This window comes from Lathamus discolor, chromosome 6 (assembly GCF_037157495.1).
Source record: "Lathamus discolor isolate bLatDis1 chromosome 6, bLatDis1.hap1, whole genome shotgun sequence".
In the NCBI taxonomy this organism is placed as follows: domain Eukaryota; kingdom Metazoa; phylum Chordata; class Aves; order Psittaciformes; family Psittacidae; genus Lathamus; species Lathamus discolor.
In genome coordinates, this window is record NC_088889.1 from 2,758,495 (window position 1) to 2,783,890 (window position 25,396).

General features: G+C 47.5%; 4 protein-coding genes and 3 pseudogenes across 4 annotated transcripts; 4 read left to right on the top strand and 3 right to left on the bottom strand.

Moving 5' to 3' along the window:
* Window positions 1-25,396, bottom strand: part of LOC136017804 (olfactory receptor 5AP2-like) — a 313,756-nt pseudogene that overhangs the window by 278,834 nt on the left and 9,526 nt on the right.
* On the top strand, window positions 1,690-2,649 carry LOC136016765 (olfactory receptor 8U3-like). Its single transcript, XM_065684410.1, has one exon. The coding sequence runs from the start codon at window positions 1,690-1,692 to the stop codon at window positions 2,647-2,649; it is 960 nt and encodes a 319-aa protein (XP_065540482.1).
* On the top strand, window positions 5,431-6,646 carry LOC136016766 (olfactory receptor 8U3-like; annotated as a pseudogene).
* On the bottom strand, window positions 9,141-10,064 carry LOC136016768 (olfactory receptor 5AN6-like). The gene has a single exon (XM_065684412.1). It carries the CDS (start codon window positions 10,062-10,064, stop codon window positions 9,141-9,143), a length of 924 nt encoding a protein of 307 aa, XP_065540484.1.
* Window positions 15,447-16,824, top strand: LOC136016769 (olfactory receptor 5AP2-like). The gene is made up of 2 exons (XM_065684413.1): window positions 15,447-16,377; window positions 16,751-16,824. Exons 1-2 carry the CDS (start codon window positions 15,447-15,449, stop codon window positions 16,822-16,824), a joined length of 1,005 nt encoding a protein of 334 aa, XP_065540485.1.
* Window positions 18,529-19,493, bottom strand: LOC136016771 (olfactory receptor 8A1-like; annotated as a pseudogene).
* LOC136017215 (olfactory receptor-like protein COR3) lies at window positions 23,075-24,021 on the top strand. The gene has a single exon (XM_065685308.1). The coding sequence runs from the start codon at window positions 23,095-23,097 to the stop codon at window positions 24,019-24,021; it is 927 nt and encodes a 308-aa protein (XP_065541380.1). The 5' UTR covers window positions 23,075-23,094.

The following is a 25,396-nucleotide window of genomic DNA, read 5'->3' on the forward strand; positions in this document are numbered from 1 at the left end:
AGAGCCACAAAGATGATTAAGGGAGTGGAACATCTCCCTTATGAGGAGAGGCTGAGGGAGCTGGGTCTCTTTAGCTTGCAAAAGAGGAGACTGAGGGGTGACCTCATCAATGTTTACAAATATGTAAAGGGTAGGTGTCAGGATGATGGAGCTAGGCTTTTTTCAGTGATATCCAGTGATAGGACAAGGGGCAATGGGTGTAAACTGGAACATAGGAAGTTCCACGTTAACATCAGGAAGAACTTCTTTACTGTAAGAGTGACAGAGCACTGGAACAGGTTGCCCAGGGGGGTTGTGGAGTCTCCTACACTGGAGATATTCAAGGCCCGCCTGGACAAGTTCCTGTGTGATGTACTGTAGGTTACCCTGCTCTTGCAGGGGGGTTGGACTAGATGATCTTCTGAGGTCCCTTCCAACCATTGGGATTCTGTGATTCTGTGATTCTATGTCTCTCAGATGCCCAAGCACCACGATGCCTTTCAGAGGTGATTTCACACCCTTTGCTGTTTCTTCTCTTTGTTTTCTTCTGGTAAAGCATGAGCAGCCCTGGAGGCTTCCTCCCAGGAGAGCACATGCAGCTGTATTTACAGCCCCAGCACCACAAGCTGGGCTCTTAAGAGTCTGGCAGGAGCCCACCTCTCTTCACTTCAGGTGCTTCACAGAGGTGATGCTGGCACATAGATGTTCTCTGCTGCACTGGAGATAAATCCATGTCTCCCATCAGTCGGTGACAGAGGGAAGGCGCAGGAGGTAACACCCACACAAAGCAGAGCCTCACCTGCATTTAGGCAGTGAGCTTGTCTTCATGTTCTAGTGTACTCTTTGGTAAAGGTGCATCAGAAAACAGCCTTACCAACATGGGGTTTCTTTATAGTAAGAGGGAGCAATGTCTGATGCAGGTTGTGTTTCTTTTGCATAGGCAGCTAAAGCAGCTGCACTGATTTATTCAAGACTTAAATGAGGATGAATCTTATTCTGTTATAAAGAAATGCAACATTGCAGATTGTCAGCAGAATACAGTCACTAACAAATCAGCCTTAGGAATCAGTGCGTTTTATCAGCAGCTCCATTGTCAAATAATCAACTTAATGCCCGTGGGTTTAGGATGCTTTATTGTGCTGGAGCTCAGAAAGGTATAAATCATGAATTTACCAATGTGAATTATATCGTATATATAGCATTTTCATAAATGTTATTTCAGGACTGGAATGATAATCAAAAGCCAAGGGAAAATGTCACAATGTCTTTCATGTGTAAAATGGAATTTCACAGAGACTGGAACTTTCTCCTGCTCTAGTTTTACATATGGTCCTGTGAGATTTCTCTGAGGCATCTTTTGACCAAATTGCCTACAAATTGAACGTGAAGAAAGATCTGATACTTTTTTTTTTTTTAATTTGAAAACACACGTGCTTGAATAAATGCATAGTTTTAAGTTTCCCAGCATAGAAAAATGAAAATGCCATTTGTGGCTTAAAAGCTCTCGCTCTTTCTTTGTAAATACCTCAACTGAAAAAAAAAAAAACATATAATTTCAGATTAGAAAATATAGTAGAATATAGTAATTCCACCAAAACGTGACAGTTAGATTGTTCATTGATTGGAGTTACATACGGTCCAAAAGTGAATCTGTATTCTTAATCAGAGTGATGTTTCTCTTCCTTTTGCCTCAGCAGGGAACACCTGGTCATGGGACAAAATCACACCCAGATTAAATTCATCCTGTTGGGAATTACAGACAGCCCATGTGCACAGACTCCTCTTTTTGTCTTGTTTCTGTTGATTTACATTGTCACTTTGGTGGGGAACGTTGGCATTATCATCTTGGTTCGGGTGTCTCCCAGCCTCCACACCCCCATGTACTTCTTCCTCACCCATTTTGCCTTCATTGACATCTGCTATTCTACAGTCATCTCCCCCAGGATGCTGGCAGACCTGTTATTGGAGGACAAAACCATTTCTTTCACTGGCTGCATGATGCAGTTCCTCACCTTTGCTTTCTTTGGAACTGTTGAGTGTCACCTCCTGGCCATGATGGCCTACGACCGGCACGTTGCTATCTGCCAGCCCCTGCTTTATGTGACCATCATCTCCAGACGCATCTGCTGGCAGCTGGTAGCATCATCCTACCTCTTTGCCTTCCTCAGTGCCATCATCTACACATGGTGCGTGTTTGGAGGTTTCTTCTGTGGTCCCAACCGCATTGACCACTTCTTCTGTGACGAAGTTCCTTTGCTAAAGCTCGTGTGCTCTGACACCCACAGCAGTGAGATGGTCATCTTTGCCTTCGTCACCATCAATGAGGTGAGTACGAGTGTGGTCATTTTGCTCTCCTACATCTCTATCATCGGCACCGTGCTGAGGACGTGCTCAGCACAGAGCAGGGCCAGAGCCTTCCAAACCTGCACCTCCCATTTGATGGCTGTTTCCATGTACTTTGGGTCAGCATTCTTCATGTACCTGCAACCTTCTTCTAGTCACAGCAGCCTGGATAGGGTGGCTTCCATCAGCTACACTGTGATCACCCCCATGCTCAACCCATTCATCTACAGCCTGAGGAACAAGGAGGTGAAGGAGGCTCTGGCCAAGTGCAGAAGGAGGTTGTTCAACAGCTGGCAACATACAAGAGTTGTATCATCCAGGACATGAACAGTTCATGTCAAGTGAGGAAGTCTATAGGGCACTAAAACAATGGGATAGTCCCCTAATCCTGATGATTTGATGTAGGTACCAGTGACAGGATTGAATGGAGAAATACACACCCCAAATCACATCTCCCTTGGAAGGAAAACAAGGAGAAGGAACCTCAAACTTCATTTCAATTCACAGTCACCAGCCTTTTGGAAGAGATTACCTTGAGTTATCCGAGGGTACTTTTCCTCACAGGAAACACCAATCAGGTCTATTCATTTATAACTTTTGGCACTGGTAAACATGTCTTTTTCTTGCAAGAATCTTGACCTTGTCCCTCAGCTCCAATAAAATTCCTCACTCTTACCTGCGAGCTCTTTATTAAAGCTGCTGGGGTGGGAGGGAAGAGGAAGTGCAGTTTTACATTTGCTTGCTCAAAAAGAGTCAGAGCAAAGGTTTCAAAAGATTCATTGCATTTGTTTGTGCCTTTCAAAGAGAAGAAGCTGGTGGGAATCAAGATCTCAAGATGCATATTCGAATATCGAGGGGAATCCCTCCCCAGGATGCAGCTTCACAAGAGATTTCACTTCAAAGGGAATTGGAGACAGTACAATTCTTAATACAGGATGATGAACTGTGCTGAGACCACCCAGTGGTAAAGAGAATTTGGGCACATCAAAGGCTCATCCCATTCATTTTAAAGGGTATTTTACATTCATCCTAATTCCTGTTTACGCATGTGGTGAGATAAATGGAAATAAGCTGGCAATAAGCACCCACATCCCATGTCCATGCCCATCTCATGCTAAAGCACACCAGGGAAAACCAAATTGTCTGTGTCACTTACAAATTAAGCCTGTTGATGGTGACTTAGTGCTGGCACAAAAGTGTCTTCTGCTTGCGGTCAAAGAAGAAGCCACGACCAATGCAATTAAATGTTGAAAAGTTAGGAAGGACAGAGGCCTTTGAAATCGAACCAGGAAATAGCACTTGAATGTAATGTTCAATTTCTCACTCTAATTTCCCTCCCTGAATAGACTATCTCCTAAGTTGCCCATGTAGTGATATGGTTGGGATGGAGAGGAACTGGCTGAACAGTGAGCACTGGCTGGGCTGTTGGGTGCAGAGGGTGAAGGATTCTAGTCTGCAGGATCCTGGAGACTGCCACATGGGTTTGTCTCCTAAATCTATCTAAACAGAACCGAAGGAGAACACCATGGGGTGCAGGACCCATCCCACAGTACCTGAGCAAGAGCAGTAGGGCAGGAACAGAGTCCTGGTTCAGCCAAGATTGCAGGGCGTCAAGCAAGTGGGGGATTATGAGGCAGATCCAAGACCAAGCTAAACCAAGCCAACTCAGGTCAAATCAATGCCCTGTTCAGGGTCAGGTCCAGCAATTGCTAGGAAGATACATGAGCAAGCTTTGGTCACCATCAAAGGATTCCATAGATGTGCACAACTCCTCCTAAACTGGAAACCAAAACACAAACATAGCATAACATCCCTGGGCTGAGATTAAATGGAGGTGGGGGACAAATGGGCAGAGAGTGGGAATGGAGCCCCAGCTGAGGCTGCTCAGGGGGATAAAGGCCTATTAGTTCACCCTGGGACAATTCATCACTGCCTCAAATGCCCATTTCTCACCCTTGAATTCAGTGGAAACGCCGAAGCACCAGCTCAGCTGTTGGACATCCAGGCACTATATGTGGATAATCCCACTGGGGCTGGAAAACTGGGCTCTCAAGTATGCACAGAGGGAAAAGAGGAGCTCCCGAGAAAGGGTCACTTGTGCTTCCTGTCACATATAGGGACTCTTTTCAAGATCTGAAATGTCTCTAAACCCATTCTCATTCTGTTGCCAAGGTGAGACCAAAACCTATGCATGGTCCACAAGTATGTCATAAGCATCCTATGAGCTGCTCATCACTGCTGCTGTGTATCTGTGCTCAGGTTTGGCTCATCCACACCATGCCTCTCAGATGCCCAAGCACCACAATGCCTTTCAGAGGTGATTTCACACCCTTTCCTTTGTTTTCCTCTGGGAAAGCATGATCAGCCCTGGAGGCTTCCTCCCAGGAGAGCACATGCAGCTGTATTTACAGCCCCAGCACCACAAGCTGGGCTCTTGGACTCTGGCAGGAGCTCACCTCTCTTCACATCAGGTGCTTCACAGAGGTGATGCTGGCACGTGGATGTTCTCTGCTGCACTGGGGATAAACCCTTGGCTCCCATCACTTGGTGGCAGAAGGAAGGCACAGGAGGTAATGCCAAGACGAAGCAGAGCCTCACCTGCACTGTGGCAGTTGGCTTTTTTCTTTACGTCCTCGTTTCCTCTTCGGGAAAGCTGTGTCAGGAAAACAGCCTTACCAACGTGGGTTTTCTTTATAAGAAGAGGAAGCAATGCTTTATGCAGTTTACGTACACTGCTACGAGGGTCCTCTGAGGTGTCTTCCAGCACACATTGCCTCCAAACTGAAAGTGAATAAGGATCTGACACTTTCCTCAAACCTGAAATAACCTGAAAACTCACGTGCTTCAATAAATCCATAGTTTAAGGTTTCTAAGCATAGAAAAACAAAACTGCCATTTGTTGCTTCAACACGCTCCCTGTTAAAAGTACCTCAACTAACAAAATATAATCTGTTTATAATTTGGGTTGCAATATACATTAGAATATATGAATTCCATCAAAATGTGACGTTGCTTGATTGATTGCAGTTAGATATGGTCCAAAACTGAATCAATTTTTAATCACTGTGATGTTTCTCTTCCTTTTGCCTCAACAGGGAACACCAGGTCATGGGGGGAAATCAAACCCAGACTGAATTCATCCTCTTGGGAATTACAGACAGCCCACATGTGCAGACCCCTCTATCCATGTTGTTTGTGTTGATTTACATTGTCACTTTGGTGGGGAACTTATAGAATCATAGAATAGTTAGGGTTGGAAAGGACCTCAAGATCATCCAGTTCCAACCCCCCTGCCATGGGCAGGGACACCTCACACTAAGCCATCCCACCCAAGGCTCTGTCCAACCTGGCCTTGAACACCGCCAGGGATGGAGCACTCACAACCTCCCTGGGCAACCGATTCCAGTGTCTCACCACCCTAACAGGAAAGAATTTCCTCCTTATATCCAATTTAAACTTCCTCTGTTTAAGCTTTAACCCGTTACCTTTGGCATTATCATCTTGGTTCGGGTGTCTCCCAGTCTCCGCACCCCCATGTACCTCTTCCTCACCCATTTTGCCTTCATTGACATCTGCTGTTCCAGTCATCTCCCCCAGGATGCTGGCAGACCTGTTATCGGAGGACAAAACCATTTCTTTCACTGGCTGCATGATGCAGTTCCTCACCTTTGCTTTCTTTGCTACTATTGAGTGTCACCTCCTGGCCATGATGGCCTATGACCGGCACTTTGCTATCTGCCAGCCCCTGCTTTATGTGACCATCATCTCCAGCTGTGTCTGCCGGCAGCTGGTAGCATCATCCTACCTATTCGCCTTCCTCAGTGCCATCATCTACACATGGTACGTGTTTGGAGGTTTCTTCTGTGGTCCCAACCACATTGACCACTTCTTTTGTGATGAAGTTCCTTTGCTAAAGCTCATGTGCTCTGACACCCACAGCAGTGAGATGGTCATCTTTGCCTTCGTCACCATCAATGAGGTGAGTACGAGTGTGGTCATTTTGCTCTCCTACATCTCTATCATCGGCACCGTGCTGAGGACATGCTCAACAGAGAGCAGGGCCAGAGGCTTCCAAACCTGCACCTCCCATTTGATGGCTGTTTCCATGTACTTTGGGTCAGCATTCTTCATGTACCTGCAACCTCCATCTAGCCACAGGAGCCTGGATAAGGTGGCCTCCATCTTCTATGCTCTGCTCATCCCCATGCTCAACCCATTCATCTACAGCCTGAGGAACAAGGAAGTGAAAGGGGCTCTGCTGAAGTGTGGGAGAAGGCTTTTCAGCCACTGGCAACATAGAAGAGCTGTATCATCCGGGACATGAACATTTCATGTCAAGTGAGAAAGCCTATAAGACATTAAAACAAAGGGATTTTCCCACTAACCCTCATGATTTTATGTAGGTTCTACAACAGTTCCTGAACAAAAGTCAGTGCCAGTATTAAATAAGAAATGGACCCAGCCATCACATCTTCCCTGGAAGAAATCAAAAGGAGAAGGAACCTCAAACTTCAATTTACTTCACAGTCACCTGTCTGTAGTAAGAAATTACCTGAATTATCCCAGGCCTCTTTCACTCACAGAAAACACCAATCACCTTTATTCAGTCATAACTTTTGTCACTGATAAAGATGTCTTTTTCTTGAAAGAATTTTGACCTTGTCCCTCAACTCCAATAAAATTCCCCACTCTTACCTGAGAGCTCTTTGTTAGAGCTGCTGGGGTTGGAGGGAAGAGGAAGTGCAGTTTTACATTTGCTTGCTGAAAAAGAGTCAGAGAAAAGGTTTCAGAAGATTCATTGCATTTGTTTGTGCCTTTCAAATAGCAGAAGCTGGTGAGAATCGAGATCTCAAGATGCACCTTTGAATATGAGGGGGAATCCCTCCCCAGGATGCAGCTTCACAAGAGATTTCACTTCAAAGAAGGGAATTTTAGACAATATAATTCGTAATAGAGGACAACGAACTGGGCTGAGACCACCCAGTGGTAAGGACAATTTAGGCACATGAAGGGATCCTCCCATTCATTCTAAGTGTTATTTTTCATTCATCTTATGTCCTGTTTACTTAAATGGTGAGATAAAGAGAAATAAGCTGGAAATAAGAACCCACAACCCATGTCCATACCCAGCTCACACTAAAGTACACTAGGAAAAACAGATGGTGTATTTCACTGGCAAATGAAGCCTGTGGCTCGTTTCCATAGATGAAAGGCAATCTTGAGCACAGAACTGATGGTAACTGAGAGCTGTCTGGGTCTGAAAGAAGCCAACACACACAGATGGGGGACAACAGCTTTGCGTTACCTGTTGTGAATGGGAATTAACTTGTATTTAAAAAGTATATGGATGGTGAACAGTCTCTTTTGTGTGCTTTGCCAAACCACAGCAAGAGAGGAGATGTTGTCTAAGGTCTCAGGGAAAAGTGGTTTCTACCTGTGGCCAGTGATGGAGACAGCAGAAATGTAATTCAATGCCGAAGAACTTAAGGTGTCAGAGACTTTTAATATCAGAGAGCTTCCTCAAAAACCCTCACCATAACTTCTTTTCCTCTTTCTAGTTAGTTGGATGTCTTTGCTTAGACTATACATACAGAATCATAGAGCCACAGAAAGCCCAAGCTGGATGTCAAAAGATAATCTGATAGATACCAGCTTTTGTAGGAAAGGGAGCCTAGATAAGATGCGTGATGTGTAGGGCTCGTCACTGCTTGATGAATTACCCCACTCTGGTGTCCTTATTTCTTCTTGGGTTTAAGAAAGTTTCCAAAGCAGAGACAAATGAAATGCTCAAAGGTTTCCCCACACTTGATGCTAGGCTCCTAAGAGAGCTTTCCATTGCCATAGTCATGTGTGGTGGATCCAACTCAGTGAACCGGCAGTAGGAACCTCAGTCTAACGTGCAGGGGAGGCAGAATTGTCAATTCCAGCAACACAAGAAAGAGGCTTGAGGTTTTGGAAATACATTTTATGCTGGGAGCATCATTGCATGATTCTGCTTCAATCTTTGCAGAGAAAGGATCTGCGAAATGCAGAAAGCCCTGGCTGTAGACACAAACTTCCCACATCAGGTACATAAAGGAGGTCCTCCCCATAAAAGTCTAATATCATACTTGGCACATGGTATGAGGTCTGAAGGCTGCTGAACAGCACCATAGCTCGCATACTCTGTTCTGGTCAGGCTGCCATGGAGATCATGGCTTCTATTGTTGTCAACAGGGGAATGGAAAGCAGAGGTGTGGAGCAGGGGACAGGGGTTTCTTGATTGTAACTGCCCTGTCGTGGGGATTCTTCACTAAAACATCTAAAAATGCTTTCAAAGCACCTTCATGCATAACAGAAGCCACCCAAGTACCACATTAAACTTAAGGTCTTTGCTGTCTGAAATGAAATGAGGTGAATGGTGCTGGAAATCATTCAATGAGGTTTGAGAATCAAAACCTAAAAAACAGCCTGCACATTGTGCCAGTAATTTGCTGTCCCCTTTATTTTTCTTGTTTAAGTGTGTTCGTGTCCTTTTCTTATGGCCCTTAATAACTATCTAGAAACAGAGTTTGATTTAGTGCAGGAGTAGAATTCACTCTGTTTATTGTGATTTGCCAAGCAAAAGGAGAGCAACACACAACATAGAGCATACCTTGGGTGCAGGGAATTGTAAAAGCTTTTGCAATTTGTATTCTCACCTGGTGAAATCAAAGCAGCCAATGCATCATGTAAGTTAAGGTGTAACCTCTTCAACATGTTGTCTATTTGAGATTATTCACAAACAGCTGAGCATCTCCCCCACATCTGTACTCTACCTGAGGCTAAACTTCAAACATTCAAGATCTCTTAATTTTCAAGAGTCTCCTAAAGGCCTCTTTCACCTCCTTATTCCTCAGGCTGTAGATCAAGGGGTTCAGCATGGGAGTCACCACAGTGTAGAGCACCACAGCCCATTTATCTGCTCCCCTTGAGCTGAGATTTAAGTATGTGATAAAGGATGCCCCATAGAAGATGCTGACAGTGGTGAGGTGGGAGGTGCAGGTGGAGAAGGCTTTGCCCTTGCCCTCAGTTGAACTGATGCTCAGGATGGGGGCAATGATGGCCACATAGGAGAGCAGGACAACCAGGATGCTGGACACACCAAAGAGAGATGCTGCAGTGGTCAGGATGATGCAGCTGAGGGTGGTGCTGGAGGTGGAGAGCAAGATGAGAGGGGAAATGTCACAGAAGAAGAGGTCGATGGCGCTGGAGCTGCAGAAGGACAAGGTGGACATGCTGATGGTCTGTCCCATGCCATTGTTCAGCCCCACGAGGTACGAGCCAGACACGAGCTGGAAACAGCACTTTGGGGACATGACAAGGGGGTAGAGCAGGGGATGGCAAATGGCCACGTAACGGTCATAGGCCATCGAAGCCAGCAGGAAGCATTCAGATACCCCAAAGAGATCAAGGAGGAAGACCTGAGCCACACACCCAGCATAAGCAATGCTCTTCTTCTCCGACATCAAGTCAACCAACATCTTGGGGGTGATGATGGTGGAGAAACAGAGGTCTACAAAGGCCAGGTTGGCCAGGAAATAATACATGGGGGAGTGGAGGTGGGGGCTGGCCCTGATTAAGATGATGATGCCCAGGTTGCCCACGATGGTGACAAGGTAGGTGAGCAGGAAGAGCAGGAAGAAGTAGACCTGAATCACTGGGTACTCTGTGAAGCCTGCCAGTCTGAACTCGGTCACTTGAGTGCAATTGCTTTGTGCCATGGGCTGGATGGTGCTTTCTGTGTGAGCTCCTGCCTGCAGGTTTCTTCTCCAACAGGCAGGGATGTCCCAGGTGGAAAAGCCTCTGTGTGGTGGGAGCTGCTCAGAGACAGTCCTGCAGGATGTAAAGGGAGAGTTCAGGCACAGATCAATGAGGAAGAGCTTGGTGAAAGTCCTGTCCCAGCACAGGTAGAACAAAGGGGTGCTCAAGCAGTTAAACACCATGGCACAACATGGTGCATGCTGCTGTGGCTCGCTCCTGGATGTTGAGCAGTGACCTCTGTGGAAACCAATGGGGAGATTCCATACCTGAATAGCTTTATCTTAGTGCTGCATTTCATCGCCCGTGTTAGTGCTCAGCCTGGGCTTTGGAGTTCATCCGGCTCAACCTGGAACACAGAGAAACGTGGTGCTTGCATAACACGGAGTTGATCCTTCATCCTCTTTTGGGCATTTCCCAAGCACCTGCTTCTTCCCACTCTGCTGGGGCTTCTTCCTAACTGCAAACTGTAATGAATTCCTGAACTATGTAAAGTGCAGTTTAACGGGCATTGGAGCAGCCTGCTCTGGTGAATGGTGACCCTGTCCATGAGAAGGGGCTGCATCTCTATCAGCTCTAAGTTCCCGTCAGCCGAAACCATGCTATTAACCTATGCATTCTCACACAGAGGTTTAGGTTGGTTTTCCCCCTCCTCCTGACACACTTGGTTTGCCCTGAAATCTTTTCCTGGGTCTTTTGCCTGATCCTTGACACTACAACAGAAACAGGCAACCCCCAGAGCTCAAAAATCTCTCCTTGATGTTTTGTTTTGTAGGGGAAAAAAGTAATCTTTCAGACCTGCCTCACCTCAGCACATGGGGAGCACCCTGAATATCCTCTACAGAAAAGCTTCTGGTGCTCATCCAGGGGCCCTTTGCAGTCAGTGAGGAGAGGAAGCCTCCTGAGAGTGTTCCCCACCAGGGTGATCTCCAAAGCTGCCTTCTCAGCAGCAGCGTGGGGAGGACACAGAACAAGCAGCTCCCTGGGAAGCCCAGAGCATCATCAAGAAGCCCAGGACCCTGCAGTAGGGCAGGAGATGGAGACAGGAGCTGCTGCTTGTTGGCAAGAGAGAATCACAGCAGAATGATGGGCTGAAAGATGCTGCCCCTCACTTACATCTCAGCTCTGTCTCTGCTGACCTCCTGATGCTCTCTGAGATGGATGTGAAGATGAACGTGCCTGGAGCTGTGCAGGGAGCCTGGGAATGAACCAGCATCAGCAACTCCCTTCCTATTTCATGGGATGTGGGGATGTGGGACTGTGAATGTCTTTGGGCCCCAGGAGGTGACAAAGCCCACAGCAGGTCATTATCTCTTCTCTGTGCTGCTTGGTTTAGAGAAGAAGTGTACCCAGAGGAGATGACCTCAGTTTGAGTGAGCAACAGGGCTTTGGGCTCCCTTAAATCAAACCACAGAACAACCCCACCTTTCACATCCACTTCTGGAGCATTTCTGAGGCAGTTACAGCTGCACAGGGGCCATGGTTGACATCATCATGGCAGGGAGCTGAGGGGGGACCTCACCAATGGTAACTGGTACCAGACTCATCAGCAATGTCAGGCACTGCAGGCAATGAGCCAGCTTTCCACCCATCTTCAATTCCTTGTACTCAAAGCATAGCTCACAAGTTTGGCTGCAAAGAGCCAACAGAAGATCATGGTGACCTTGCTATTGGTGAGGTAAATGCTGGCCACTACTTCTTGTCCAAGCAAACATCAATGCTCACATCACCCAAGGCACTCAGGTTGGTCAGGCATGACTTGGCCTTGGTACCTCTGTGCTGGTTACTCATGGTCACCATCCTGTCCGTCCTCTGCCTGGAGACGGCTTCCTGGGGAATTTGGCTCTTAATCCCATGGGGGACCGAGACAGCCCCAGTCCTTGTGCTCTCCTGGATGATGACATTCACCTTCTTCTACCCATCGTGCTGGAAACACAAGAGACAAAGGAGAGCCTGAGGGAGAGGTGCCCGAAAGTAGAAGGAAGGAGATGGGAAGGAACAAATGAGGAGTGTGGTAAAGGGGTGAAGTGGGCAGCAACAGGGGAAAAGGGCCCTTCTGAAGGGATGCTTTAGGGTTGCCCCTGTCGCTGGTGGCTCTGATGGATGCTCCCAAGCCCATCGCAGAATCCCAGAGAGGTTTGTGTTGGAAGGGACCTTAAAGCTCACCCAGCTCCAACCCCTGCCACGGGCAGGGACCCCTTCCACTGGAGCAGCTTGCTCCAAGCCCCTGTGTCCAACCTGGCCTTGAGCACTGCCAGGGATGGGGCAGCCACAGCTTCTCTGGACACCCTGTGCCAGTGCCTCAGCACCCTCCCAGGGAAGAATTTCTGCCTAAGAGCTCATCTCAGTCTCCCCTCAGGCAGGGGGCCATGGGGAACCTCCTTCTACAGCTAAACATGAAAGGAAAGCGCATGTCGCATGGATTCCCACCAGAGATCAGCCAGAGATCCCCTGGCAGTGCACACTGGGAGCAAACCCCCACAATCTGAGCATCATTTGGGGTTCCAACCCCTCCCAGAGCCACATCCTCCCCTTTCCTTCTCGCTCCAGCAGTAAAACCATTCACAGGAGCTGCAGGACACGGTGCGATGCTGCGGATGAGCCCCCTCCATCCTCCTCCTGCTGTCAGCTCTGCCTCTTGCACCTCCTCATCTCCATGCTCAATACCAGCCCTGCAGACACAGTCCGGCTGACAGCAGGAGATGGATGGGGCTGAGCCTGCTCTGCAGGGCATGGGATATGTGTATGGATGTGTATGGATGTGATGGACACAGGGGGGCTGCGAGGACATCCCCCTGTTTCCGTCCCCCAGGGTCCCCCCTTGCTTTGCATCAGTCCTGGTCCCAAATGCTGTCACTGCTCACAGCCCCTGTGGCCACCCCACAGTACTTGGGGGCAAGGGTCACCTCTCCATTATGATGTCCATAGGAAGGATTTAAGAACTGATCCCTAAGAAGTGAAAGCTGAATCCCACTTTGGAGCCAGCTCCATGCAGAGCAGGGAGGGTTTTCAGCCCTTGCCCAGTGCCTCCGTCACCAGGGTACCACCAGGGACAAAAGCCACCAGCATCCCTATGAGAATGTCCCCTGTTTCCTGCAGAGCCCCAGCATCCTTCATCCTGCCCCATGGTGTGCAGTGAGGCAGTGCAGTTTGCAGTTTGAAGGGGACTATGGAGCAGACCCTTTGCTCTCTGCCCCCTCCAGCCTTTATCCCTGTGTCAATGGCTGTCATTGAGTGCAGAGGGTCTTGGGTTCTACTCTGCAGGAGCACAGGGACTGCCACAGGGGTTTGTTTCCTTAATCTCTTTAAACAGAGACAAAGGAGAACACCATCATGTGTAAGGTCCATCTCACAGTATCTGAGCAAGAGAAGTAGAGCAAGAACACAGACCTAGATCAACTGCATCCAAAACACCAAAGCATCAGGAAAGTTGGTGATCATGAAGCAGACACAAGACTAAGCCAAGTCAATCCCCTGGTCAGCACCCTGTCCAGCAATTGCTAAACAGATCCATGATGAAGCCTACGTCACCATCAAAGAATTCCAAAGATATGCACATCTCCTGCTAAACTGGAAACCAGAACTCCTCTAACATAGACCAACCACCCTGGGCTGAACTTAAATAGTTAGGGGGCAAATGGGGAGAGGGTGTGGATGGAGCCACAGCTGAGGCTGCTCAGGGGGATAAAGGCCTATTAGTTTACCAGGGACACCTCATCATGGCCTCAAAATTCCCCTTTCTCACCCTTGAATACAATGGAAGCCCAGAGGCATCAGCTCAAGTGTTGGACATCCAGGCACTACATGTGGATAACCCCATTGGGGATGGAAAACTGGGCTCTCAAGTGTGCACAGAGGGACATTATCAGCTTCAGAGAAGGAGTCACTTGTGCTTCGTGTCCCATTTGGGGACCCTCTGCAAGATCTGAAATGGCTCTAAACCCATTCTCATTCTGTCACCACTGTCAAACTGAAACCTTTGCATAGTTCACAAGTATGTCACAAGCATCCTTTGAGCTGCTCATCACTGCTGCTGTGTAGCTGAGATGTTCTCAGCTGATGAGCTCAGGGATGCTTCATCCACACCATGTCTCTCAGATGCCCAAGCACCACAATGCCTTTCAGAGGTGATTTCACACCATTTCCTTTTTCCTTCTCTTTGTTTTCCTCTGGGAAAGCATGAGCAGCCCTGGAGGCTTCCTCCCAGGAGAGCACATGCAACTGTATTTACAGCCCCAGCACCACAAGCTGGGCTCTTGGAGTCTGGCAGGAGCTCCCCTCTTTTCACATCAGGTGCTTCACAGAGGTGATACTGGCACATAGATGTTCTCTGCTGCACTGGGGATAAATCCTTGGCTTCCGTCACTTGGTGGCAAAAGAAAGGCACAGGAGGTAACACCAAGACAAAGCAGAGCCTTGCCTGAATTTAGGCAGTGGGCTTGCTTCTGCATGTTCTAGTGTGCCCTTGTTTGGGAAAGCTGCTTCGGAAAACAGCCTTACCAATGTGAGTTTTCTTTATAATCAGAGGGAGCAATGTCTGATGCAGGTTGTGTTTCTTTTACATAGGCAGCTTGAGCCAGATGAACTGAATTACTCAAGAGTTAAACGAGGATGAATATTATTGTGTTATACAGAAATGCAACAGTTCAGATAGTCAGCAGAATATGGTCACTAACAAATCAGCCTTAGGAGTCAGCCTGTTATAACATCAACTCCTTTTTAAAGTAAGAAACTGAATACCCATAGGTTTAAGATGCTTTATCATGCTGGAGCTCAGGAAGGTATAAATCATGAATTTACCAATGTCAATGCTATTTGATGTAAATGATCTCAAATAGTTCAGTAAATGTGATTTGGTGGCTGGAATTATAATCAAAAGCCAAAGGAAAATGCCTGTATATAATGCATGTGTAAGCTGCGCTTTCACTGGGACTGAGAAATTCTCTTGCTCCACGTTTATGTGCAATCCTATAAGGATCCTCTGAGGTGTCTTCTGGCACAAATTTCTTTCAAATTGAAAGTGATTAAAGATCCGTATTTTTGCTCAAACCTGAAAACCCACGTGCTGGACTAAATCCATAGTTTTAATTGTCCCAGCATAGAAAAATAAAAATGCTATTTACTGCTTCAACAAACTGCCTGTTCTTTTCTGAATACCTCATCTGAAAAACATTATATATATATATATATATATATAATTTTTGTTAGAAAATATATTGGAATAATCTAAAGTGTGGCAGGTATAGTGGTCATTGATTGGATATAGATGTGGTCCAGATCTGAATCTCCATTTTTGTTCAGTTTGATGTTTCTCTTCCTTTTGCCTCAGCAGAGAATACCTGGTCATGGGACAAAATCACACCCAGATTAAATTCATCCTGTTGGGAATTACAGACAGCCCATGTGCGCAGACTCCTCTTTTTGTCTTGTTTCTATTGATTTACATTGTCACTCAGGTGGGGAACTTTGGCATTATCATCTTGGTTCGGGTGTCTCCCAGCCTCCACACCCCCATGTACTTCTTCCTCACCCATTTTGCCTTCATTGACATCTGCTATTCCACAGTCATCTCCCCCAGGATGCTGGCAGACCTGTTATCAGAGGACAAAACCATTTCTTCCACTGGCTGCATGATGCAATTCTTCACCTTTGCTTTTTTTAGTACTATTGAGTGTCACCTCCTGGCCATGATGGCCTACGACCGGCACGTTGCTATCTGCCAGCCCCTGCTTTATGTGACCGTCATCTCCAGATGCATCTGCTGGCAGCTGATAGCATCATCCTACCTATTCGCCTTCCTCAGTGCCATTGTCTACACATGGTGCGTGTTTGGAGGATCCTTCTGTGGTCCCAACCACATAGACCACTTCTTCTGCGACGAAGTTCCTGTGCTAAAGCTCGTGTGCTCTGACACGCACAGCAGTGAGATGATCATCTTTGCCTTTGTCACCATCAACGTGGTGGGCACGAGCATGGTCATTTTGCTCTCCTACATCTCTGTCCTCTGCACCGTGCTGAGGATGTGCTCAGCACAGAGCAGGGCCAAAGCCTTCCACACCTGCGCCTCCCATTTGATGGCTGTTGCCTCTTTCTTTGGTACAAAGTTCTTCATGTACCTACAACCTCCATCTAGCCACAGGAGTCTAGATAAGGTGGCCTCCATCATCTATACTGTCGTCACCCCCATGCTCAACCCATTCATCTACAGCCTGAGGAACAAGGAGGTGAATGGGGCTCTGGTCAAGTGCATGAGGAGGTTCTTCAACCACTGGCAACGTAAGAAAGTTCTATCATCTAGCACATGCACAGTTCATGTGAACTGAGAAAGCCTATGGTACACTAAAACATTTTTTCCAATAATCCCCATAATTTGATATAGGTTCTTCCACAGTTGCAGCACAAAAGTCAATAACAGTATTGAATGAGAAATACGCACGCCAAATCACACCCTTCTTGGAAGAATATCGAGAGGAGTCTGTGCCTCAAATTTCAATTCACTTCTCAGTCAGAAGTCTTTATGAAGAAATCACCCTCAATTATCCCAGGCCTCTTTTCCTCACAGAAAACACCAGTCAGCTTTATCCAGTTATAGCCTTTCTCACTGATAAATATCTACTTTTCTTTCAAGATTCTTGACCTTGTCCCTCAGCTCCAATAAAATTCCTCACTCTTATCTGCGAGCTCTTTATTGAAGCTGCTGGGGTGGGAGGGAAGAGGAAGTGAAGGATGAGGTTTACCCACACCTGATGCTGCGTTCCTAAGAGAGCTCTGGATTTCCATAGTCTTGTGTGGTGGATCCAACTCAGGGAACTGGCAATAGGAACCTCAGTGAAACATTCAGGGGAGGCAGCATTGTGAAATCCAGCAACACAAGAAACAGGCTTGAGGTTTTGGAAATACATTGTATACTGAGAGCATCATTGCATGATTCTGCTTCAATCTTTGCAGAGAAGGGATCTACGAAAAGCAGAATATCCTGGCTGTAGACACAAACTTCCCACACCAAATACATGACAGAGGTCCTCTCCATAAATGGTTCTGACACCTCAAAAAGCAAGCACATTTTTAGCAGGAAGAGCTGGGCAGGGGTCTCTTTGCCCTGTGCTTCAGGTGTTTCTGGCATCAGCCAGAACGTTTTGGAGAAGAATATTGGATTCTCTGGAGATGATTCAAAACCTGGCTATATTGACATGAGCATATAAGATGGTATTCATATGACAGCCTTATCTACCTAAGAATTAGTTACCAAATCTCATCTTCAGGTACCATATCTAGCTTTATCCACAGACAACAGAGAGGATAGATATCTCAGAGCAGTGCCTAAACATAGGTGAGGTTAATGCCATATTTTCTCTTAAATGTACTTCATTTATTACCCTGATTTCATTTCCTGCACTTGTGCAGAAAAATTTCATTGCCCTCTAGTGACAGGGGAGAAAGGCCCTGAAAATAAGAAGAGGTCATAAGGCAGGTTTTAAGCCATCAACTGGGAGATGCTGATGGCTGTGGAAGAGCATTTTCACAGGATTAGCAAGGAGCCCGGAGCTAATGTCCAGTGCCCATCTGAAAAGAGCAAGGTGGGGGGGGTGGGTGGGGGGGTGGGGTGGGGGAGGAAATACACGCAATAAAATACAGCAGATAAATCAGATTGTCTGTGGCCTTGTGGCACAAACCAGCCATAGGAAGAAGGACAGACTTGGAAATGGTTCAAAGCGAGGTCCTTAAGACTAAGGAATAGGGAAGGCAAACAAAAGCCCTTGGTGTCAAGTGAAGATCTAGGGACCTTTGTCACAAAACCAGCAGCAAAACATTGTGCCAAAGGATGACCATGAGCCAGCAATGTGCTCTTGTGGCCAAGAAGGCAAATGGCATCTTAGGGTGCATTAGAAAGGGAGTGGTTAGTAGGTCAAGAGAGGTTCTCCTCCCCCTCTACTCAGCCTTGGTGAGGCCGCATCTGGAATATTGCGTCCAGTTCTGGGCCCCTCTGTTCAAGAAGGACAGGGAATTGCTTGAAGGAGTCCAGCGCAGAGCCACAAAGATGATTAAGGGAGTGGAACATCTCCCTTATGAGGAGAGGCTGAGGGAGCTGGGTCTCTTTAGCTTGCAAAAGAGGAGACTGAGGGGTGACCTCATCAATGTTTACAAATATGTGAAGGGTAGGTGTCAGGATGATGGAGCTAGGCTTTTTTCAGTGATATCCAGTGATAGGACAAGGGGCAATGGGTGTAAACTGGAGCATAGGAAGTTCCACGTTAACATCAGGAAGAACTTCTTTACTGTAAGAGTGACAGAGCACTGGAACAGGCTGCCCAGGGGGGTTGTGGAGTCTCCTACACTGGAGATATTCAAGGCCCGCCTGGACAAGTTCCTGTGTGATGTACTGTAGGTTACCCTGCTCTTGCAGGGGGGTTGGACTAGATGATCTTTTTAGGTCCCTTCCAACCCTTGGGATTCTGTGATTCTGTGATTCCACCTGACAAAGTCCCTCAGGGCGTTCTTCACCTCCCTGTTCCTGAGGCTGTAGATCAGGGGGTTCAGCATGGGCACCACCAGCGAGTAGAACACAGCAAAGACCTCATCCGTGCTCAGGCTGCTGCCAGACCCTGGTCGGAAGTTCAGGGCGAGGATGGACCCGTGGAAGATGGTGACTGCAGCCAGGTGAGAGGTGCACGTGGAGAAGGCTTTGTGCCGGCCCTGAGCAGAGCTGATCCTCGAGACAGAAGCGAGGATGAAGGCGTAGGAGACCAGGATGGCCGAGATGGTCACCATCTCCACCAGCCCAGCGAGGACAAATATCAGACACCTATTGACACGGGTGTCGGAGCAGGAGAGGGCCAGAACAGGCATGAGGTCACAGAAGAAGTGGTTCACCTTGGCTGGCTGGCAAAGAGGCAGGCTGAAGGCAAACTCCGTGTGCACCCAGGAGTGCAGCAGGCCAAGCACATAGGAACTGGCCACCAGCAGCATGCAGACCCAATAGGACACGATGGACGAGTACAGCAAGGGCTTGCAGATGGCCATGTAGCGGTCATACGCCATCGCAGCCAGGAGGAAGCACTCGGTGGTGCCAAAGGCTATGAAGAAGTAAAGTGGGGTTGTGCAGCCATGACAGAGATTGTTTTCTTCTCCATCAGAAGGTTCATTAATGTCCTCGGCACCACCACCGATGAGTAGCAAGCATCGAGCAGAGATAAGTTGCTAAGGAAAAAGTACATGGGGGACTGCAGCTGAGCGCTGCTCTTGATGAGCACAACCATGCCCAGGTTCCCCACCAGCGTGATGAAGTAAATGAGGAGGAAGAGAATGAACAAAGGCGCTTGTAGTTGCGGGTTGTCCGTCAGTCCCACAAGAGTCAGCTCTGTCACTTGCTTGGTTTGATTTTCTTCAGCCATCTTCTCCTAAAACACTGTAAGATGTATTCATAGAGCCATAATAAACAGTTAATGGAGGCACTCGGCACCTAAAAAGCCCACAAATCCCCAGTGTCTGGATGACAAACCCTCAGCTTATCAGAGATTTTCTTCATTTGCATCAACATTCATCAAAAAGCAGTTTGGCAAAACAATGAAGGTTTTATTCTGGTAGCAGTTACTCTGCCAAGTGTTCCCTATTCCATTCATTCTAACACACATCTCTCTGTTGTATACTCATGGTATATATCACATTCCAGTGTAACCCTGCCAAGTTCTAACAAAGAAAGAGTAAAAGAAGGGGTTCAGTGCTTCCTGTAATGAATTAGTGACGCCAAGAATGAAAATCTCACACTAGACCATGTCTTTAGAGGTGACACAGTCTAGTGTGAGATGTCCCTGCCCATGCTGGGAGGCTGGAACTAGCTGAACTTCAGGTGCTTTCCAACCCAAACCAGGCTGTGACTCTATAATTCTAGGGTTTAGAACCATAGAATCAACTGGGTTGGAAAAGACCTTTAAGGTCATCACATCCAGCCTTTGAACTAGAATAGAATAGAACATTTGGCATCTTAGGAAGCCTTCCCCAGAGAGGTTTTCCTTAAAGGTCGTTTTGCTTGCGCACTGCAGAGAGAAAAGAGGAAAACCCCATTTATTCTTCCATAACTTTTCATGTATTTTGCTGTTTCAGGGTTGTTCTTCTATGGAGTATATAGAAATGGTGCTCTATGGGGTGTCTGTCACTGTCAGTCAATCACTGCAGTGTACTGAGTATGGCTTTCCCATCAGCAAAATAAACCACTGCAAACCTGGTACTAAACAGCCTGACTCATATTCAGAATGGAAATACCAGATAAACCACGTACGGAGGTGGAAGAGGCACACAGGGTTTAGCCCTGTGCACAACCTGTAGTATCACAGAATTACTCAGGGTGAGATCCCCAGCATTGCAGAGATGAAGATTCATTATAACTGGTATTTTAGCTGCTCTCTGCTACTATAACCTTAAAAAAGAACCAAGCCATTATAACTGGTATACAACCTTCCCAAAAGCCACGTGCTCTGTGATCTTCCTTCTTCTGGTGTTATCTGACTCCGCCACGAAATAATCAGCTCGTCTTGGTTTGTCTAATAAAGATACAACCTGGAACAATCAAATTCCTCTCTACAGATCACACCTCTGAAGGATGAAACCGTTCCCCTGCCCTCCTGCTGCCTGCAAGGAATTATGTACTGTATTGCACAAGGAGACACTGGCACAGGGTGCCCAGAGAAGCTGTGGCTGCCCCATCCCTGGCAGTGCTCAAGGCCAGGTTGGACACAGGGGCTTGGAGCAAGCTGCTCCAGTGGAAGGGGTCCCTGCCCATGGCAGGGGTTAGAGCTGGAGAAGCTTTGAGCTCCCTTCAACCCAAACCAGTCCAGGATTCCAGGATTCATCTCATAATCCTAGATATCCGTATAAATACACGTATGCACAAAGGTTTCCATTGCTGGGAGACCAACAGGCATTTCTGTGCTGTGATTCATGTGATTTGCTTTAGAGACTGGAGTTACAACAGAGTGAATTACACACAGAGGTGCCTGTTTCTTATGGGTGGGAGGAAATACCCTTTGGTTGAAAGATTTATTTGAGCAAGAACATTGTTTATCCCAACTTTAAAGTTGGTTACTTGTATTTTTTACCTGGGTTTGCTTCTTTGACAGAGAGCCCTTCAGGATATCCACATCAATCTCCATTCTTTAACTTACTGGTGAATTATGTAAAAAGTTTAATTTTTAATCAGCTTTAAGAGCTGGGAAATCCAACATTGATGATTCAATCACTGCTGAAAGAGTCGATATTGACCCAACATGCGATTAAGTTCTTTACATTTGCACACCATCGGCAAAGGAAGAACAAAGACAAGGCTCAAATTGACCAAAGGCTTCCAGAGAATTTAGCACCCACACTTTTCGAAAGACCAAACACCTTCAGCTTAACCTGCAATTTCACCTGCAGGAACCAGGTTTTGGGTGGGAAAGCTTTATTTAAGAGTGCCACAAGCCTTACCATGAGAAAGTAGAGTTGAAATTTGTGTGATAGAGTTACTAACTGATTATATGATGTCCTGTGGTCCTTTGGGTCTGTTCCATTCTCAGCCAGCCTGGGAGGCACTGGGTTTGAGAGACACTCCATAGGAAGAGAGTTTCTGGCTCTTCTTCTGGGTTCACCTCTGAACCTTGGCAACAGGGAAACCCATGACCAGGGTAGTCCAGGCTGTCTCTGTAGTCATTGAACAGAGCAATGAGATGAACAGGATGAATCAAAGTGTTTTTAGGAGCTCTTTGTGCTCATTGACCATTGGTGATGAATGAGGTTCATCCAACCTGGCCTTGAACACCACCAGGGATGGAGCACTCACAACCTCCCAGGCTCCCTGCACAGCTCCAGGCACGTTCGTCTTCCAATCCATCTCCGAGAGCATCAGGAGGGCAGCAGAGACAGAGCTGAGAGGTAAGCGAGGGGCAGCATCTTTCAGCCCATCATTCTGCTGTGGTTCTCTCTTGCCAACAAGCAGCAGCTCCTGTCTCCATCTCCTGCCCTACTGCAGGGTCCTGGGCTTCTGGATGATGCTCTGGGCTTCCCAGGGAGCTGCTTGTGCTGTGTCCTCCCCACGCTGCTGCTGAGAAGGCAGCTTTGGAGATCACCCTCGTGGAGAACACCCTCTTGTACAGAGCTTTCCTGTACAGGACATTCAGGGTGCTCCCCATTGCTGAGATGAGGCAGGTCTGAAAGATGACTTTTTTCCCCCAAAACATGTGTTCAGGAAAAGATTGGGGAGCTCAGGGGTTTGCCCATTTCTATTGGAGACTCAAGGAACAGGTTGAAGAACCATGAAAAGTTTTTAGATCTGAAAGAGTGTGTCAGGAGGGAGGGGAAACCAATATTAACCACTGTGTAAGGTTGCATAGGATTGTAGTATGGCTTCTGTTGGAAGAGACCTTAAATCTCACTCAGTTCTAACCACCTGGGATTGGCAGGGACAAAATCTACTAGAGCAGATTGTCCTGTCCAACCTGCACTTTCCATAGGTCAGGAATTCATTCTATTTTGGAAGAAACCCAAGCAGAGAGGGAAGAAGCGGGTGGCTGGCAAATGGCCATGAGAGGATGAAGGATGAACTCTGCACTGTGAAAGAACCACGTTTGTGTTCCAGGTTGAGCCGGATGAACTCCAAGTGCCTGGCTCAGCACTAACGCAGGCGATGAAGTGCAGCACTAAGGTAAAGCTACTTGGGTGTGCAACCTCCCCATTGCTTTCCACAGAGGTCATTGCTCAACATCTCAAGGGGAGCCAGAGGAGCAGGCACCATGTTGTGCCATGGTGTTTAACTGCTTGAGCACCCCTTTGTTCTACCTGTGCTGGGACAGGACTTTCACCAAGCTCTTCCTCATTGATCTGTGCCTGAACTCTCCCTTTACATCCTGCAGGACTGTCTCTGAGCAGCTCCCACCACACAGAGGCTTTTCCACCTGGGACATCCCTGCCTGTTGGAGAAGAAAGCTCCAGCAAGGAGCTCACACAGAAAGCACCATCCAGCCCATGGCACAAAGCAATTGCACCCAAGTGACCGAGTTCAGCCTGGCGGGCTTCACAGAGGACCCGGTGACTCAGGGCAACTTGTTCCTGCTCTTCCTGCTCACCTACCTTGTCACCATCGTGGGCAACCTGGGCATCATCATCTTAATCAGGGCCAGCCCCCACCTCCACTCCCCCATGTATTATTTCCTGGCCAACCTGGCCTTTGTAGACCTGTGTTTCTCCACCATCATCACCCCCAAGATGTTGGTTGACTTGATGTCAGAGAAGAAGAGCATTGCTTATGTTGGGTGCGTGGCTCAGGTCTTCCTCTTTGATCTCTGTGCGATATCTGAATGCTTCCTGCTGGCTGCAATGGCCTATGATCATTACGTGGCCATTTGCCTTCCCCTGCTCTACCCCCTTGTCATGTCCCCAAAGTGCTGTTTCCAGCTGGTGTCTGGCTCGTACCTCGTGGGGCTGACCAATGGCGTGGGACAGACCATCAGCATGTCCACCCTGTCCTTCTGCAGCTCCAGCACCATCGACCTCTTCTTCTGTGACATTTCCCCTCTCATCTCGCTCTCCACCTCCAACACCACCCTCAGCCACATCATCCGGACCACTGCAGCATCTCTCTTCGGTGTGTCCTGCACCCTGGTTGTCCTACTCTCCTATGTGGCCATCATCGCCACCACCCTGAGCATCAATTCAGACGAGGGCAAGGGCAAAGCCTTCTCCACCTGCACATCCCACCTCACCACTGTCAGCGTCTTCTATGGGGTATCCTTCTTCACATACTTAAACCCCAGCTCAGACACCTCAAGAATAGGAGATAAATGGGCTGTGGTGCTCTACACCGTGGAGACTCCCATGCTGAACCCCTTGATCTACAGCCTGAGGAATAAGGAGGTGAAAGAGGCTTTGAAAAAACTCATGAAAATAAAGTGATATTGAATGTTGTAAGTTTAAGCTCATGTAGAACGGAGATGTGAGGGAGATGTTCAGCTGTTTCTGAACTGTCTCAGATGGACAACATATGGGGGGTCTTCTGCATCTGAACTCAGGTGATATACCATCTGCTTTGATATCACCAGCTGAGAATACAAATAAGAACATTGCAAAAGCTTTTAGAATTGCCCTGAATCAAGGTATGTGCTGTGTTTTGTGTTGGTCTTCTTTTGCTTTGTGAATCAGATTAAACAGGGAGTGAATTCTGCTGTTCCACCAAATCAAACTCCATTTCTAGACAGTGTTGTGAAGTCATTGAGGGCCATAGGAAAAGGATACAAACACCTTCAGGAAGGTAAAGAGATGACAGAATTTACTTTAAATGTGGTACTTGTGTGACCTCTGTTATGAATGAAGGTGCTTTGAAAGAGTTTTAAGATGTGGTAATGATGAACTCCCACCAGAGGACAGATACTATCAAGAAACCCCAGCCAATGCTCCACACCTTTGCTTTCCATCTCCCTGTTGACAACAATAAAAGCCATGGTCTCCATGGCAGCCTGACCACAACAGAGTATAGGAACCATGGTGTTGCTCAGCAGCCTTCACACCTGACAAATGGCAGCCCACAATGACACACCTCAGCCTGGAGCAATGGCATTGCCTGCCTTGATGTCTCTTCAGCTGCCTTCCTGCACAGTGAGCTATTCTATACGTTCTATACATAAATATACATATATACAGATATACACATAAAAAGCCCCTTGAACACTAAAAAGTGATCAGTGCCTCAGCTCATAGAGCTGCAGTCTCTACCAGGTCCATGCTGGAACCTGGAGCCATGGCTGAGCCTCTGGGCTATCCTAGAGACATAGAATCATAGAACAGGTTGGGTTGGAAAGGACATAAAAGCTCATCCAGCTCCAGGCAGGGACCCCTTCCACTAGAGCACAGCTTGCTCCAAGCCCCTGTGTCCAGCCTGGCCTTGAGCACTGCCAGGGATGGGGCAGCCACAGCTTCTCTGGGCACCTTGTGCCAGCGCCTCAGCACCCTCAGAGGGAACAGCTTTGCCTAAGAGCTCATCTCAGTCTCCCCTCTGGCAGGATCAAGCCATTCCCCTTGGCCTGTCCCTGCAGGGCCTTGTCCCAAGCCCCTCTCCAGGTTTCCTGGAGCCCCTTTAGGCACTGGAGCTGCTCTAAGGTCTCCCCTCCAGGAGCCTTCTCTTGTCCAGGCTGACCCAGCCCAGCTCTCTCAGCCTGGCTCCAGAGCAGGGATGCTCCAGCCCTCGCAGCACGTCACCAAAGGTCTACCTTATCCCATATTCACAGCTCACTTACACACAATGATGTGCCCAACTTTCCAGCACAGTTTATGT